This window comes from Furipterus horrens, unplaced genomic scaffold (assembly GCF_987537825.1).
Source record: "Furipterus horrens unplaced genomic scaffold, mFurHor1.1.pri manual_scaffold_5, whole genome shotgun sequence".
Lineage (NCBI taxonomy): Eukaryota > Metazoa > Chordata > Mammalia > Chiroptera > Furipteridae > Furipterus > Furipterus horrens.
The window spans coordinates 169,252,426-169,268,345 of NW_028327175.1; the positions used below are offsets into that span (position 1 = coordinate 169,252,426).

At 43.0% G+C, this 15,920-nt stretch overlaps 1 protein-coding gene and 1 long non-coding RNA gene across 2 annotated transcripts; one reads left to right on the plus strand and one right to left on the minus strand.

The window, feature by feature from the left end:
• The first annotated feature begins 4,318 nt into the window (after positions 1 to 4,318).
• LOC150010360 (uncharacterized) lies at positions 4,319 to 15,192 on the plus strand. Its single transcript, XR_016511230.1, has 3 exons — positions 4,319 to 4,433; positions 10,792 to 11,605; positions 14,422 to 15,192. It is a non-coding gene; the product is annotated as an uncharacterized LOC150010360 (long non-coding RNA).
• Positions 5,062 to 11,884, minus strand: LOC150010361 (mannose-binding protein A-like). The gene is made up of 4 exons (XM_090278304.1): positions 11,695 to 11,884; positions 11,172 to 11,288; positions 6,173 to 6,247; positions 5,062 to 5,523 (listed from the first exon to the last, which is right to left on the minus strand). Exons 1-4 carry the CDS (start codon positions 11,873 to 11,875, stop codon positions 5,150 to 5,152), a joined length of 747 nt encoding a protein of 248 aa, XP_090134430.1. The 5' UTR covers positions 11,876 to 11,884; the 3' UTR covers positions 5,062 to 5,149.
• Positions 15,193 to 15,920: the final 728 nt, after the last annotated feature.

Genomic DNA, 15,920 nt, shown 5'->3' on the forward strand with positions numbered 1-15,920 from the left:
GAAACTGACACCCTCACACAGGCACAAAGACCCTCGAATTTATCTACACACAATTCCCCACTCAGGGTTTAAGGTGTCCAGGGCTCACCTTCTCTGACCCTCCCCTCCCCAGAGCTGTTCCAGGCCCAGACCCACTGCCTGAAGTCAGGAGGCAGTCAGACCCTGTAAGTACACAGGGGAAGGATCTGGGTCAGCAGTTGCTTTTTATTGTACTAGTGGGGCACTGATCAGTTGAAGGAGATCACTTGGGGTCTGACACTACAGAGTTAAGCAGGACCCCCTTCATCTCATGAAGGGCCTACAAGGATGCAGAAGCCCTGGCCTCCTGGCTCCAGAGACCCCCTGTGAAGGTGAGAGGCAGGCAGAAAGCAGCTATGGTGATTGTTTTCTTTTGACCAGCGATTTCCAAAGCTGGCCAAACATCTGGATCACCGAGGGATCTCCCAAGATGAAGATTTCTGAGATTTTGATGCTCTGGGTCCAGAGTGGAACCAGCTTGATCCTATGATTTTGTGAAGCCTTCCGAGCAGTTTGCTGGCCACTTCTCTGAAGAGCCTCAGGGGGTGGCACAAGCATCTGCTTGCCAGGACATGGCAGGCTGGACCTTGGTTTGGTGGATACTTTAACCTGAGGTGTTTGTTTAGCTAACGTGTGGCTACGTGTATCCTTCTTTCCTTTAGAAAAGCCACTGGAAAAGCCACCAGTCTGTGTTTGGGAAACTCCTCTGCACACAGGTTGTAACCAGGGCTGGGAGCATTCCTTCCGAGATGGACCGTGCCCTGAGCTCCTCCTCTCTTCCCAGCACTCCACCAGCCACTCAGGGTTACCAAGACAACATCACTTTACAAAGTCCACTTCCCGACATTTCCAGCCCAGGCCTCTTGATGACATTTAGATTCTTCCTGGCTAATGAGAAAAAACCAAAAACCAAAAACCAAAAAACAACCCTGAGTCCCAGCAGACTCTAAAGTACAGATCAGTTAGACAATTGTGAGCAAACAACCCTTGGGTCAGAGGTTCTCTGCCAGATACATATACAAGGTCCAGGGTCTGACCCTTGGTGCTGGTGGATCTCTGGCAGCCACACAGAAGGGAAGCAGGCTGGTTCAGGGTGGAAATGAGGTTTGAGAAATATGAATGGTAAGCCTTTAGCTGGTACTCCAAGTCCCCATCCTCTGGCTCGGACATGGCTGAAAAATGAGAACAGTATAGCTGCAGGACTACAGAGAAAGATTGTTGTGCAGGAGCAAGAATCTGCAATTCCTGGATCCAGAACCCAGGCCAGAGACTTGGTCTTGAATGTTGAAAGCTCTGGTAGCTACTTTCACTCTGGCAAAGGAAGCAAATCTTATGCCTTAAAAAAACAAAACAAAACAGTTTTTATTACATCCAAAGTCACATTTATTCATTACATAATGAGAATAGTTTGAATTTAGGGGTTATATACTCTCCTGAAAAGAGTTTTCAAAAATCCTGCTTGGTACGAATTAAGCTTGAGAGTGGTCAAACATTTCACTATATTTTACAAAATGAAAAGCAGATTGAAGACTAAAAGTAGACTGTTACAGACATATTTTTCTCATAGAGCAAATACTGTGTCTTTTCCCACAGGAGACCACTGACTTATCCAAGGCATTTAAACTCAAAGCTCCTATCTGCAGAGCAGGGCAGATTGGCCATTCTAACTTCCTCACACTGGCATTCTATGGACTTGAGAAATAGGTGATTAAGTGTTCAGGCCACAATTACTTTGGACAAAATTGACAGGTAACGAAAACTAAAAACAGTTCTCAGATCCTGCTGCTTTTGCTCCTAAAATGGGCCCCACAGAACTAAAACTGTGTGACCATTGATTCATTCAGCTTTAGAAGGGAGAAGCCTTGACAGACCAATGGAGATGGGGAGATTGAGGCCCAGGGAGCCAACATGCCACTCAGTGTATTCGTCAGGGAGATGCTTCTAAACCCAAACTTTCCACCCACCTAACTGCCTCCCCTTCAGCCTCACTTGGCACACAGACACCCAGGCCTTGTTCTGCCTTGAGCATAACCTGGGAAGCAGAGCCCAGGCTCCACAGAGTTCTAAACACAGCTTTCTTTCCAGGGATGCTCTGAATCATGACCTTCAATCCTTACTCTTTTGAAGAGGCAGCAAAGAAAGCTAGCCGCTCAGAATTTCTGCCAGTTTCTTGGTCCAAAAGCCAACTTGGGAAATGAAAAGGCAACAACAGGGCTGAAAGGTTGCTCAGAGTCATCCCCATTCCTGGAATCCCAAGGGGAATGTGCTGCTTGAGGCCTCAAAGGTCTGTTTTTGAAATCCCCTGCTTTGTTAAGTCTCCTGTGCAAGAGATGTAATTACCATTGTCCCTTAGTGAAGGGAACTGCCTGCCCTCAGCCCTTGAGAGAGGGAGAGTCACTGTGAATCTGTAATTTCCCTTTGGTTCCAGGTTTTGGGAAGCCTGGATGAACTGCAGGTGCTATATTTGGACTCCTATGAGAATTCTGTACCTTTAGTTTAATGCCACATTTCCTTGAGCTAACTTGCATGGGTCCCACTGCTTGCTGATAAGAACTGGGAAGTGAATATAGGGAAATAGTTGCCTCAATTCTATATGATGGAAAAATAGTGGCAAGTAACTAAATTTAGAGAGAGGAGCTCTGAGAAGATTATGGGTACTAGAATGGTAAGACCAGTTGAAGGAGAAGTCTGAAAGGGGACTGGAAGAATTTGTGCTTGTCTGCAGATTTTAACTGTGTTTCCATGATTGAAGATGTGATCATTACTTTCTGGGAAACACCCATGTGAAATACATGACTGTGTCTTCTATAATTTTATAGCTAAAGATACTGCCCTTTATGCACAATATAAACAAAGAATACATTCCCCACAGGGTAGACTGTGATCATCACTCCCCTTGTTATAAAATAGAAAGAACTATATAATGGTTACCAGTGTTCACAGTGTTTTTGCTTTTGCTTTTTGTTTTTTTGGCTATGAGAAAATTTAGGTATACCTTTTATGCTTGGTTGCAGTAATCTTTTTTTCCTGAGTCATCTTATGTGTATCTTCTTTTCTTCCTAAAAGTTTCTTGTCCTCCCTTTTTCTATTTCCCTTAATGTATGATTTGATATGTGGCTCTAAAACTTTAAGTAGTTTCTGACTCCTTTAGTAAGCAGTCTGGATTATAATTAAAAACAGTGAATGTTCTGCTCTGCATCACAAAAATACTTTTTGCATTGCCCCCAAGTGCAGTGCTTTAAAAAGAGACTCATAGGATTGAAAATTTACTGATGTGACAGTTTAGGTGTGCTAACGACCAAGAACACAGGTTCTGTCACTCTCATGCTGCAGCCCCAATGCCTTCAGCATGTCCCAGTCCAACTCTCAGGCCTGCCGTGTAAGTCTTGTAGAAGGAGTGCACCTGGAAGAGACTTCTCTCTATATTCACTCCTCCCTATCCAATCCACTCATCCATTTTGGAATTTTTGGTGTACCCATTCAACAAAAACTCATAAAGCACTTACTAAATATGAGGCACTCTCTTTGGTAGATCAGATACAAAGAAAAATAAAGTGGAAAACTAATTTTAACAAAAATATATCATGAAGGGCCCACTTTCCAAATCTCATTTTATGAATGGCATAGAATTGGAGCTGAGATTTGCTGTCTTCCTACAGTCTGCTGCATAGGCTCTGTAGAATCTCAGCCCACAGACCCAGATATTTCTGAAAATTAGGTATGGTCATGAGCAGGTCTGTGGGCCAAGAGTTTCAGAATTGTGCTCAGAGTGAGGTTTGACTTGCTGTATGAACCTCACTGTTGGATGGTTTTTTCTCCTGTCTCTAGTAATAATGGACCCATTGACCTATAATAGCATGAGGATGTCACAGAAGGAGAGGAATGCTGAACACAGAGAGCCTGAGACTGATAGTGCCCTGTGAAGAGGGTGGTCAGGAGTCTGCCTGACCATTGTCCTCCTACAGTGAGGATGCAGCATGTGCCACAATATCAAATCAGTTTCCTAAAATATTCAGGAAGGACAGGCTGTCCTTTTTCCTCAAGACCACGCTGGTAACTATAAGGAGGCCACAGTCACTTGGGCAGGATCAGGAGATTCCTAGGACTAATTATTCTTACCTGTGTTGGTGTGGAAGAATAAACTGTTCTATAGAAAGTAACCTCACAGAGTGATGTGATTATATATTTCTCACTGGGCAGGTCATGGTGAATAGCCTCACTGAAGGCATCTAATTTTTTTTACTAAAAGATTTAATTTTGCCTTAAGCAAACCATGTCCATTGTTTCTAGACATCTAGGTTAACACACCTTTGAAATGCCTCTTTTCAGACCCTTCAGGAGAAACCACCTTCAAGGCCACACATAATCTTGTTATCTTGTAATCCATTCACCACCTTGCTTTCAATCACCTTCAGGTAAGCGTCCTTACCTTCCTTTCTTAATTCCAAATGCATAAAAGAAGCTGCAAATTGTCATTCTGAGAAGCATTTTCTCAGTCTGCTGTCTTGCTTTCAGGAGATCCTTTGTTTGGTTCAAATAAGCTTTTATAAAAAATTTGTACAGGTTTGGATGTTCTAAGATTGTAATTGGGTATTGTCAGGCGTTCCAGTCTGGTGGTGAAAGTTTTTCTGCTACAGCTAATAAACAACTAAAGACAGTATCCATGTCATAGATAGGGCTGGGCTAGCCATGAGAAGGAATTGAGGGCAGGAGAGTTTGGCATGAAGTAGTGGAGACACTTGGAAAAAAAGGAATTGGATCTCTTGGAAGTTGAGATTTGCTGCTGACTCTGACACCTTGTGGTGCTGCATTTGTTCTTCTGGTGGGTTGCAGTGTCCTCGCTGAAAAGGAGAGGGCTAGACTTGGCCCTTTCTATGGTTGACTATGATCCAAAGCTATGCTTGCAGGCAGCATAGAGGGTGTCCTTTGCCACAAAGTGGACCAGAAACCCTCATGTTCCACTTTCAGCCTCTTTTCACTTCCTCATCCCACAAATACATCCCTTCATTTTCCTCTTATCCCCATGAAGGAATGAGTCAAAACTTGCATGAAAAAACCATCATTTAATTCTCTTTTATAGCAACAGAGAGCCCTGCAGAGAGCCAAGGAGGAGGTTGAGGAACCCTTCTCTTCAGGCTGGGAATTCACAGACAGCCATGTAGGAGGAAGAGCAGGAGATGTCATTCCAGACTCCGTCAGTTTTAAGGACCACACAATCCTCCCCTGAGCCAAAGTCATTAGGCTCACCCTTCTTCCAGTTGCTGAAGGTCAACCTCCCTCCTGTCACATATACAAACTGGCCTTCGGTCACTTCATCTGTGATGCCCAGGAAGGCACTGTCCTTGGCCACATTCAAGATGGCCTCATTCTCTTCGGCATTCTTGGGGCTGGCCACGGTACCCTGGAGTTCATTGCACAGAGTCTTCACCTTGGAAAAAGGCATCTTTTCACCATTGGTCACATAAAGCTTCTTTCCAGATCTTTTTCCCAAGGAGAAGGTTTGCACTGAAATCACAAAGGTGGGTGGAGTTAACTTGGCTTGGAGCCCAGCCCAGAACTGTAGGTAAAAAGGCCCTTGTCCGGGTCCTGAGCTTAGGCTCAACCACCTGACCACCTGAGGTCAGGTCCTAGTAAGGAGCTCTTCAGTGGTAGAGCAAGGCCCTGGCAGAAAGCATGACCTCTCCTGGGATATCCTACCCTTGAGACAGTCATGAGATATAATCTGTGCCAGTGCAGGTGAACATAGAAAAACATACTTGGACTCCACTGTCAGACTTGGTTACCAGGGTAAGAAAGAGGCATGAATAGCCATCTGAGTAAAGTAGGTGCTGAGGAAGGAGCAAAGATTCTTGAGACAGCCAACCTCCATGCAATCTTTCCTTTGCTACTTCTCAGCTGTGTGATGGTGAATGAATTATCTATAATTCTTGGACCTATTTTCTCTCACTTGTAAATACAGTAGGTATAATACCCACAAATAGTGGTGGTGAGAGGATTGAATGAAACCATATTATGAGAAAATGTCAGCCTAGCACAGGCCCTGGTATATAAGTATTCAGAAATGTTAATTCTCTTCTGCCCTCATGAAAGCCTAGAGCACTCTGAAGAAAAAGGTGAGAGTTAGGAACACATGGGGGGCAGAAAGAAGTCTTACATTTTTTCACATGGTACAGTTCGGACTTCAGACTCTTCATCTCTCTCTCTAAGTTAGCCAGCTTAGTATCAGCAACTGCAAAACAATAGGGAATAGGGCATTTATTGAGAAAAAGACCCTGAAATGGAGAGCAGAGAATTTTTTTATTTTAAAGAAAAGGTTATTAAGAAGTATGTTTATTCCAGAAGATGGTGGTGTAGGCAGACATGGCTCACCTCTTCATACAACCACATCAAAATTACAACTAAAATATAGAACAACCATCTGCCAGAACCATCAGAAGTCGAGTTGAATGGAAGTCTGACAACTATGGAATTAAATAAACTACCTCCATTTATGATGGAGCTGGCAATCTGGTGCCATATTTGAGACTCCATCAACCTGACCCACTGTGGAGATCCCCAGAGACTGTGCCCCACCCGATTTATGGGCCCACCCAAGCTGCTTTTCCATATGAATGGCTGGTCTTAGCTTATGCTTCACAACTTCCTAAGTCTATCAAACAAGCAACAGCTGACCTTAGTGAGCCCCAGGCCCAGCACTACCAGCAGACAGCCTAGATTCATAGCTTGGCTTCCCCTGGGAATCTCTAGGCCCAGCACAAGTAGCAGCCATCTCAGATTGCTTTATTGCTCAGTCAGGGCTCCCCAAACAAAACACAGGTGGGGTTGACCTTGGCTACACCACCAAGAAACCCAGGGCCAATGCACCCAGTGAACAGCTACAGACCATGTCAGAGCACCACTACCCTGCCTCTCCACTGCTGATCCTTCAAGGAGAGGGAGGTTTATAATCAATGGTCACAGCCAGTCCCTGTAGCTGACTGGCCTGGGTGAATAAATCCCTCTCATTAATCTGCCAACAGCAACAAAGGCTCACTACAAGAGGAGGGTGTACTCAATCCACATGAAGAGTGCACCTTGAATACCCAGCTTGGGTGATAGAGGAGGCTGTACTACTGGACCCAACAGCACACCTAATATATTAGGCCATACTACCAAGACACACAGTCAAAGCAGCTCAACCCAATACACAGAAACAAACACAGGGAGGCCACCAAATTGAGGAGGCAAATAAATATGGCCCAAATGAAACAACAGAATAAAACCCCAGAAAAAAACTAAATGAATGGAGATAGACAACCTATCAGATGCAGAGTTCAAAACACTGGTGATAAGGACACTCAGAGAAATGATTGAATATGGCCACAAAATAAAGGAAGAAGTGAAGGTTATACAAAGTGAAATAAAGAAAAAGTACACAGGGAACCAACAGAAATGGAAAGGAAACCAACAATGATGGAAAGGAAGCTGAGATTCAAATCAATGATTTGGGACAAAAGGAAGAAACAAGCACTCACCTGGAACAAGAAGAAGAAGGAAGAATTTTAAAAAATGAGAAGAGGCTTAGAAACCTTTGGGACAACTTTAAAAGTACCAACATCTGAATCATAGGGGTGCCAGAAGAAGAAGAGGAAGAGCAAGAAACTGAAAGCATATTTGAAAAATCAATGAAAGGAAACTTCCCTAATTTAGCAAAGGAACTAGACATACAAGTCCAGGAAGCACATAGAGTACCAAACAAGTTGGACCAAAAGAGGACCACACCAAGACACATCATCATTAAAATGCCAAAGGTTAAAGACAAAGAGAGAATCTTAAAAGCAGCAAGAAAAAAATAGAGTTACCTACAAAGAAGTTCCCATAAGACTGTCAGCTGATTTCTCAAAAGAAATTTTGCGGGCAAGAAGAGACTAGTGAGAAGTATTTTTTTTTTTTTTAATAATTTATTTTTTTGTTTGTTTATTTATTTATTTATTTACTTATTTGTAGAGAGAGGGGAAAGGAGAAAGAGAGGGAAAGAAACATTACTGTGTGGTTGCCTCTCACCCGTGGGCCCAACTGGGGACCTGACGTGCAACCTAGTCATGTGCCCTGACTGGGAATCGAACCAGCGACACTTGGATCGCAGGCCGATGCTCAATCCACTGAGCCACAGCAGCCAGGGCCTAGTGAGAAGTATTTAATGTGAGGAAAAGCAAGGACCTAAAACTAAGATTACTCTATCCAACAAAGCTATCATTTGGAATGGAAGGTCAGATAAAGTGCTTCCCAGACAAGGCAAAGCTAAAGGAGTTCATCATCACCAAGCCCTTATTATATGAAATGTTAAAGGGACACATTTAAGAAAAAAAGGATCTAAACTATGAACAGTAAAATGACAACAAACTCATAACTATCAACAACTGAATCTAAAAAATAAAATAAAAACAAACTAAGCCAATAACTAGAACAGGAGCAGAACCATAGATATGGAGATCATATGGAGAGTTGTCAGCTGGGAGGAGGAAGGGGGAGAAAGGGGAAAATGGTGTGGAGATTAAGCATAATTTGTAGTAACAAAATAGGGTGATGTTAAGAATAGTATAAGAGTGTCTATTGTCAACTAATATTTGACAAAGGGGGAAGGAACATAAAGTGGAGTGAAAATAGCCTCTTCAACAAATGGTTCTGGGAGAACTGGACAGGGACATGCAAAAAAATTGGAACTAGACCACCAACTTACACCATATACAAGAATAACCTCGAGATGGGTAAAAGACTTAAATGTAAGCCGTGACACCATAAAAATCATAGAGGAAAAAATAGGCGGTAAAATTTCAGGTATCCCACATAGCAATATTTTTGCTGCTATATCTCTTAGGGCAAGGGAAATAAAAGAAAGAATAAACAAATGAGACTACATCAAACTAAAGAGTTTCTGCTCAGTGAAAGAAAACCTCAGCAAGATGAAAAGGGAACCAACTATATGGGAAAACATATTTTCCAATGATACTTCAGACAATGGTTTAATCTTCAAAATAAATAAAGAATTTATATGATTCAACACCAAGAAGACAGACAACCCAATTAAAAAATGGGCAAAGGACCTGAACAGACACTTCTCCAAGGAGGACATACAGAGGGCTCATAGACATATAAAAGAATGCTCAACATCACCAGCCATCAGAGAGATGCAAATTAAAACCACAATAAGATACCATCTGACACTGGTCAGAATGGCTATCATCAACAAATCAACAAACAACAAGTGCTGGTGAGGATGTGGAGAAAAGAGAACCCTGGTGCACTGTTGGTGGGAATGCAGACTGGTGCAGCCACTATGGAAAACAGTTTGAAATTTCCTCAAAAAACTAAAAATGGAACTGCATTTTGATCCAGCAATTCCATTGCTAAGATTATACCTGAAGAATCCAGAAACACTAATTCAAAAGAACCTATGCACCCCTATGTTCATAGTAGCACTATTTACAATAGTCAAGTGCTGGAAATAGCCTAGGTGCCCTTCAGTAGATGAGTGATCAGAAAACTGCGGTACGTTTTACACCATGGAATACTATGCAGCAGAAAGAAAGAACTCCTACCATTTGTGACAATGTGGATGGAACTGGAGAGTATTACGCTTAGTGAAATAAGCCAGGCAGCAAAAGACAAATACCATATGATATCACCTAATACAAAAGAACAATGAACAACACAAAATGAGCAAAATAGAACCAGAGGCATGTAAACAAGGAGCAGACTGACAGTGACCAGGGGGAAGGGGGGAGGAAGAAAAGGGGAGAAAGAAGGGGAAATGTCTAATGTCTAGTCAAGGAACCAGTATAAATGACCCATGGACATGGACAATGGGGTGGGGATTGATGTGGGAAAAGGGGTGGGTCGGGTGGGTGAGCAATGGGGGAAAAAGTGGGACAACTGTAATAGAAAAACAATAAGTAAATTAAAAAGAATAGTATAGGAAAGGGTGAAGTCAAAGAACTTACATGCATGACCCATTGACATGAAATAAGGAGGGTGGATTGCTGGAGAGAAATGGGGTACCAGGTAGAGGGGAACAAAGGAAAAAAATTGGGACAACTGTAACAGTATAATCAATAAAATACAATTTTTTAAAAAAGTGTATTTATTCCTGAAAAATATGAAAAAAAATGAAGAGAAAGGAAAAAAACTGTATTTCTGCCTTTTCAGATATAAATCATAACTCTTGTAAGTTATAACTCTGAAACTACTGCTACTAATAACAACAATAATAATAACTTCTAAACAATAGCTCTGGATCCTTTTCTTAACATATTGCTTTCATACTACAATACTATAATTATCAAAAAAGTCTTTCTCTGACCGGATGGCTCAGTTGGTTGGAGCATCATTACCTACACCAAAAGGCTGTGGGTTTGATTCACAATCAGGGCAGATACCTAGGTTGTGGATTTGGTCCCTGTTCAGGACAGTTTCAGGAAGCAACTGATTGATGTTTCTCCCTCACATTGATGTCTCTTTCTCTCACTCTCTATCCTTTCCTCTCTCTAAAATCAATGAACATATTCTTGGGTGAGAATTTTAAAAAACCTAACTCATTCTTTTTGAAAATTTTTCTTCATCATTGTCTTTTATTTGTTATTCCAGGCAAACTCTAATTTTTTTATTATTGTGATAGGCCTGTGGACTAATATTAATATGAGATCATCATTTTTCTTTTGTTGTTACTAATTACTTTATTTCACTATGAATTAGTTACTTTACTTAATTGCTTTGTTAATTACTTTATTGAACCAGGGCTTATGAAGTAGACCATTTTAATTCCACTCTTGTGAAAACAAGACTTAAATCCAACACCCAAGAGGACCCATTTCCTCCCTCGAATCCTGGATTCTCACATTGCACTGTTCCAGCTGATGAAGGACAGGGACCCCATTACTGCAATGGCCTGCTGAGAGGATGGTCGACAGGGGTGGGAAGTCTGCACTCAGGCACTCATGGAAATCCTTTCAGACCCCAAGTAAGACTATGGGGAATGACAGTGCTGGGTCAGGAAGTAGAGGTGAGCATCTGCCAGTGGGGCAGCAGGAGATGGGTCACCTCTCACCTGGCTCCGGAGTTCAAGGGCCTTGGGTCCCCTCAGTCCACACTGTGCTGGGATGAGTTTTAATTTTTACCTGAACTGTCTCCATGATCTCCTTTTTGGCCACTTAGTACTGTTAACCCAGGAGCTCCTGGAATTCCTGGAGGCCCCATTTTCCCCGGAGGGCCCTGCAAGCCTCTGAGCCCTTGCCCTGTTGGAAAACAAAGGAAATGTGACCCAGTGGCTGTTGTTGCTCACTCTCTTCCATTCAAAGCTCTGAACTAGATTCTCAGTGAGTGCAGAAACCATCAGTCAAGTAGTGGTGACCTGAAAAAGAAAGATCCTCCTGCATCCCAGGGCCAGCTTCCCAGTCAATCAGGACACCCCCTTATTAGGGAAAACAACCACACCCTCAATTCTTGTGTGGAAGTGTGGGATCCAGGAGCACCACAGAAGCATTTTTGTTTTGGAGAGAATGATATTGTACAAGAATTATTCTGAGTGATTCATCGCCCATCATAATGAAAGGTAAGCCTGCTCATGGCTCTGTGTCAGATCCCTTACGGGGAACAGTCTCTGGGGAGTAAAGATTTAAGAAGTCAGACCAGCTGCTGTACCTGGTTCTCCTTTCTCTCCCTTGGGTCCATCTCGCCCATCTCTGCCTGGGGTGCCGTTGGTGACTGGCATACCGCAGGTAATCACTGAACAGGGCTTCTGGGCATCCTCACAGGTTTTTGTTTCTGAGCAAGACACTGTCACCATACACAGAAGAACAGGAAGTGATAAAAACCAGAACATGGCCCTTACCTGGTAATAGAGAAAGTCGAGGGAAATAGTTTTATCTCATCTTGTTTAGTCAACGTTCACTACCACTTCTGGTGTGTTGGACCCTGTGCTCAGGACAGCACACACAGAGGAGAATCCACAACCCTTGACTCTGAGTTACTCCCAGGCTATTACTAAGGAGACACACAAGTAAAACGTGTTAGAGTTAGATCAATGCTAAAGCAAAGGTAGATGCAAGAGGACTGTGACAGGAGCTTGTTCTCCCTGGGCCTCAAATGCACCTATGGGTACAAAGCTTAGAAGGTTAGGCCGTCCCCATGCATGAGAGCCCTCGGGGTCTGGACATGACAGCCTAGCTCTGTTCCTGGTGACCTGGCACAAGGGCAAGCTCGCTGAGTGTGTGAGCTTTGGCTCCTCTCTCAACTACATTTTCTGAGGACCAAGTGAACCTCAGTTTCCCTCTTCTTCCCCTTCCTATGGGCCTTAAAGCTAGACTCAAACTATAGCAGGTGACATGATGTTCTTCAAGGCCCACTGCATGGCGGGACCTGATTTATGACATCTACATGTTCTCTCATTTCACATAAAAATCCCTATTTTACACTTTGAGGCTCCTCCTATCCTTAGAACCACAGCTGTTTCCCCAAAGCCTGTCAATCATTTTGTCAAATGTCTATATTGTGACAGGCCATTTCTGGATGCTTATAACCTAGAGTGCCCTGAGGCAGGGCTCTGACCCTCAAAAGGAACCTTCTTTGATCATTGATCCTGATGACATGAGACTTAAGTTTGCTTTCTTCTCTTGGTTTGAAAATTTTCTGTGAGGAATTTATTTATTTTATTGTTTGTCATTTGTAACCCTGGCTTCTAAAATTTTTGTTCATGTTGGGCCTGGCAGGATTTAGGCTCATGCTTCTTTTCTTGCCAGGATTCTCTGCATGCTGCCCAGAGGCCTCTCCAGCTCTGTAACCCCATCCAGCTGCCAGATCCCTCCCCAACCTTTGCTCAAGGTGACCCCTTTCCCAGGAAGCCTTGGCAGCTCAGCCCCCATCAGCCTCTCCCTCTACTTCTCTCTGGCTGCTAATCCTAATGTTGCTGCTAACTACTCATGTGCCCATGTAAACCCTGTCAGCTCCCTTATTCATCCACTTCCTCCAGGAGTCATGGAGAAGTAGTGAGTTAGAAGGAAACCTTACCTTTCCTGTGTCTATCTTTCCCCCGCTTAAACACATTCCACTTTTATCCTTTTCTTTGACTGAAAAAACCACCTTTCATTTTGATCAAGTGAACCCAAGAAGAACATAAATGCCACAGGTCAGACAGAGAGACAGAGGCCCTGAGTATTCCTGACAATCCCACCAAAGCCCCTGCCTCAATCTCACCAGGATCAAGTCAGGTGGCCAGACTCTTGGTCCTGGACTCTACCTGTGGCTCCAGAAATGACTTACTAGGGAGTCCTCAGAGCACGAAGTCTGTGATAGGGAAGCTGTCCTCTAGCCCAGGCTTCTGGCAGATACCTCAGCAATGTCAGGTCCAATTAACCTGGTGACCAGGGACAGTGGACTGACCTTTAACACAGGTTAATAGACAACAAACAGTCCTTAGAACTGCTGTATGCTGGGTAGTTCTCCAGAGCTGCTGGTGGACTTTCCAGCCTAGCACTGGGCAGCTCTCTACTTTAAATCCTAAACTTTTCCTTCTACTGCCCCTCCCATGCATCCATTCCTACAGCTCAGCAACGAACCCTCTAGAATCACAGATTTTCAGGAATCTTTTTACAGATTTCTTTTCTTATAGAAGAGACATGTGTAGGCATTCTTCCAAGCACATGGTTATGTGTGTGCTCGTGCGCGCGCGCACACATACACACACACACACACACACACCCCCACACAGGCACACACCTCTGTATCTGTTGTTTTAACAACTTCACCCTTCTATTTGTGTCTAGTTTACTGACAACCCTGACTCACCTCACTCCAAACTTCTCATTCAGAACATTTATCAAATGTCTTCCTTGGGAATGTCACAAGGCTATGCACAAGAGGTATTTGTAGGTAACTTACACTTAAAGCTGAATGTGGCATTTGCATTAGCTGTTACAGACTAGGACACTTCTCTTTATCTTTGTAGAATTGTTTGTTATTCAGATTTCAGCTTAACTATTATCTCTGGAGAAAGGGCTTTTTCCTAACCATTTAACTTTAAGTATCTACTCTATCATGAAATTGTAATTCTCTGTTTGAATTCTCTGCTTATAATTTATCTCTATGGAAAATAATCTTCTTTATTTGGTTGTATATTTATTGATTCCTGATTCCATTAGAACAGAACCGAAGTCTTCTTTTTCAGCTGCTGTATTCCCACCTAGAAGGGTGCCTGGAACCAGAGTCCGTGCTCAATAGACATTAATGGAACAACTGAATCCTCCAGCATCATGTCCTAAAAGCAGCCCTCTTGATTTTTCTATAGTTAGAATGAACATCTGTGATCGCTTTTTCAGTATTCTTACTTTTCTAGGTGAGGAGCTTTGTTTGATTCACCCCCTTGTCTCTCAGGTGCAACCCAGAGCTTGGTACACAGAAGGACCCACTGAGAGAATAAGAAGAGAAGCAGGAACTATGAATGGCACAGATACAGACCAGTCCATGGCTCCTCCATGCCTGGGATTCCAGGGGTGTCAGTTCATATTGTCAAACTTAATCAAGTGACGTTTTTCAAGTCCCTGACATGATTTTGATTCCTACCCTCCCCCAAACTTACACTCGCTCTTTGAAACATTTAGTCTTATCAAATGACTCAAAAGGTTTGCTTTTTTCCTGGTGGGGAGCAGGAACTGCTTTGTGATTAGTGGTTTGACTTCTCAAAAGTCATTAGTCCTGTGTACTCAAGTCCTCATGCTCTGTTCAGCGGCCCTCTCAGATTCCTATGGTAAAGAAACTTGCCAGGCACTAAGAGAGGCCCATTGTAAAGAAGACTCCTCTCAGGGCTGTTTCCTGATGCCATTGACATAACTTTGAAGGGCCCACAGTCTCAGGGAACAAGGAGAATTCACCCTATATAGCAAATGAACAGACCTTCCAGAAAAGTGGAAATTTGAAACTGAGTGACTTACATAAAACCAGAACCCTATATGTGCTATAGACTTAGAGAAAGGGGGGCTTGGGACAGAATAGAGAGGTTAAGGCAGGAGGAGGGAGGAGTGTGCACTATCAGCATAGGGGAAGTCTTGACTTTGTGGGGGAAAAAAAGATCCTCCTTTGAGCACACATACCTACAAGTTGGTTCTCTCATAGATCTGAAGTTTGAATGTATGCTATTATTTTTATTTGCTGTAATTATCATTAATAAATTTTGCTATTTATGTCAAATGGAAAATTGTATTTGAATTGTCTCAGCTCATCATAATCTAGTACACTGTGGTGACATAACATCAATGGAGGACCTTACCCTTAACCCAGGCATCTCAGGATTTGCTCAAATGGAATCAGGTAAATTTAAGTTCACCTTTCAAAAATTACCAAACATAGTAGGAAATAAGCAGAATTAAAGCTGACTGAGATGACAAGCCTCAGAAATAGTCCTCCAGGTGAGTATCCATGATGGCAGTAGACTAGATGGGTGTTACTCACTTCCTCCCAGGACCAAACTGGGATTACAACTAAAACATAAATAATCAATCTGAATACCCAACTGAAGACTACCTGAAGAGAAGTCTTATAAACAAGAATTTACAGAAGAAGTCACATTGAAACTGGTAGGGAGGATGAAGTGATAAAAATGCTGGTCCAACTACCATGGGTGGTGGCTGAAGATCTGAAGGATTATCTTAACAGCAAAGGTTCCCCCTAAGGAGCATGGGGTCTCAATTACATGTCAGGTTCCCCAGCCCAGAGCACCAGAGTTAGAAAGAGGTGCCCATATAACATCTGGCTGTGAAAAATTAGCAGGGATTTTTTCCTTTAGGGAGAGACAGGAGTCTGCTAAAGCCACAGGCACCCTCTTAAAGAGTCAATGTACTAGGTCTTGTTCACAGTCATTCGCCCTGGGCTCTGGC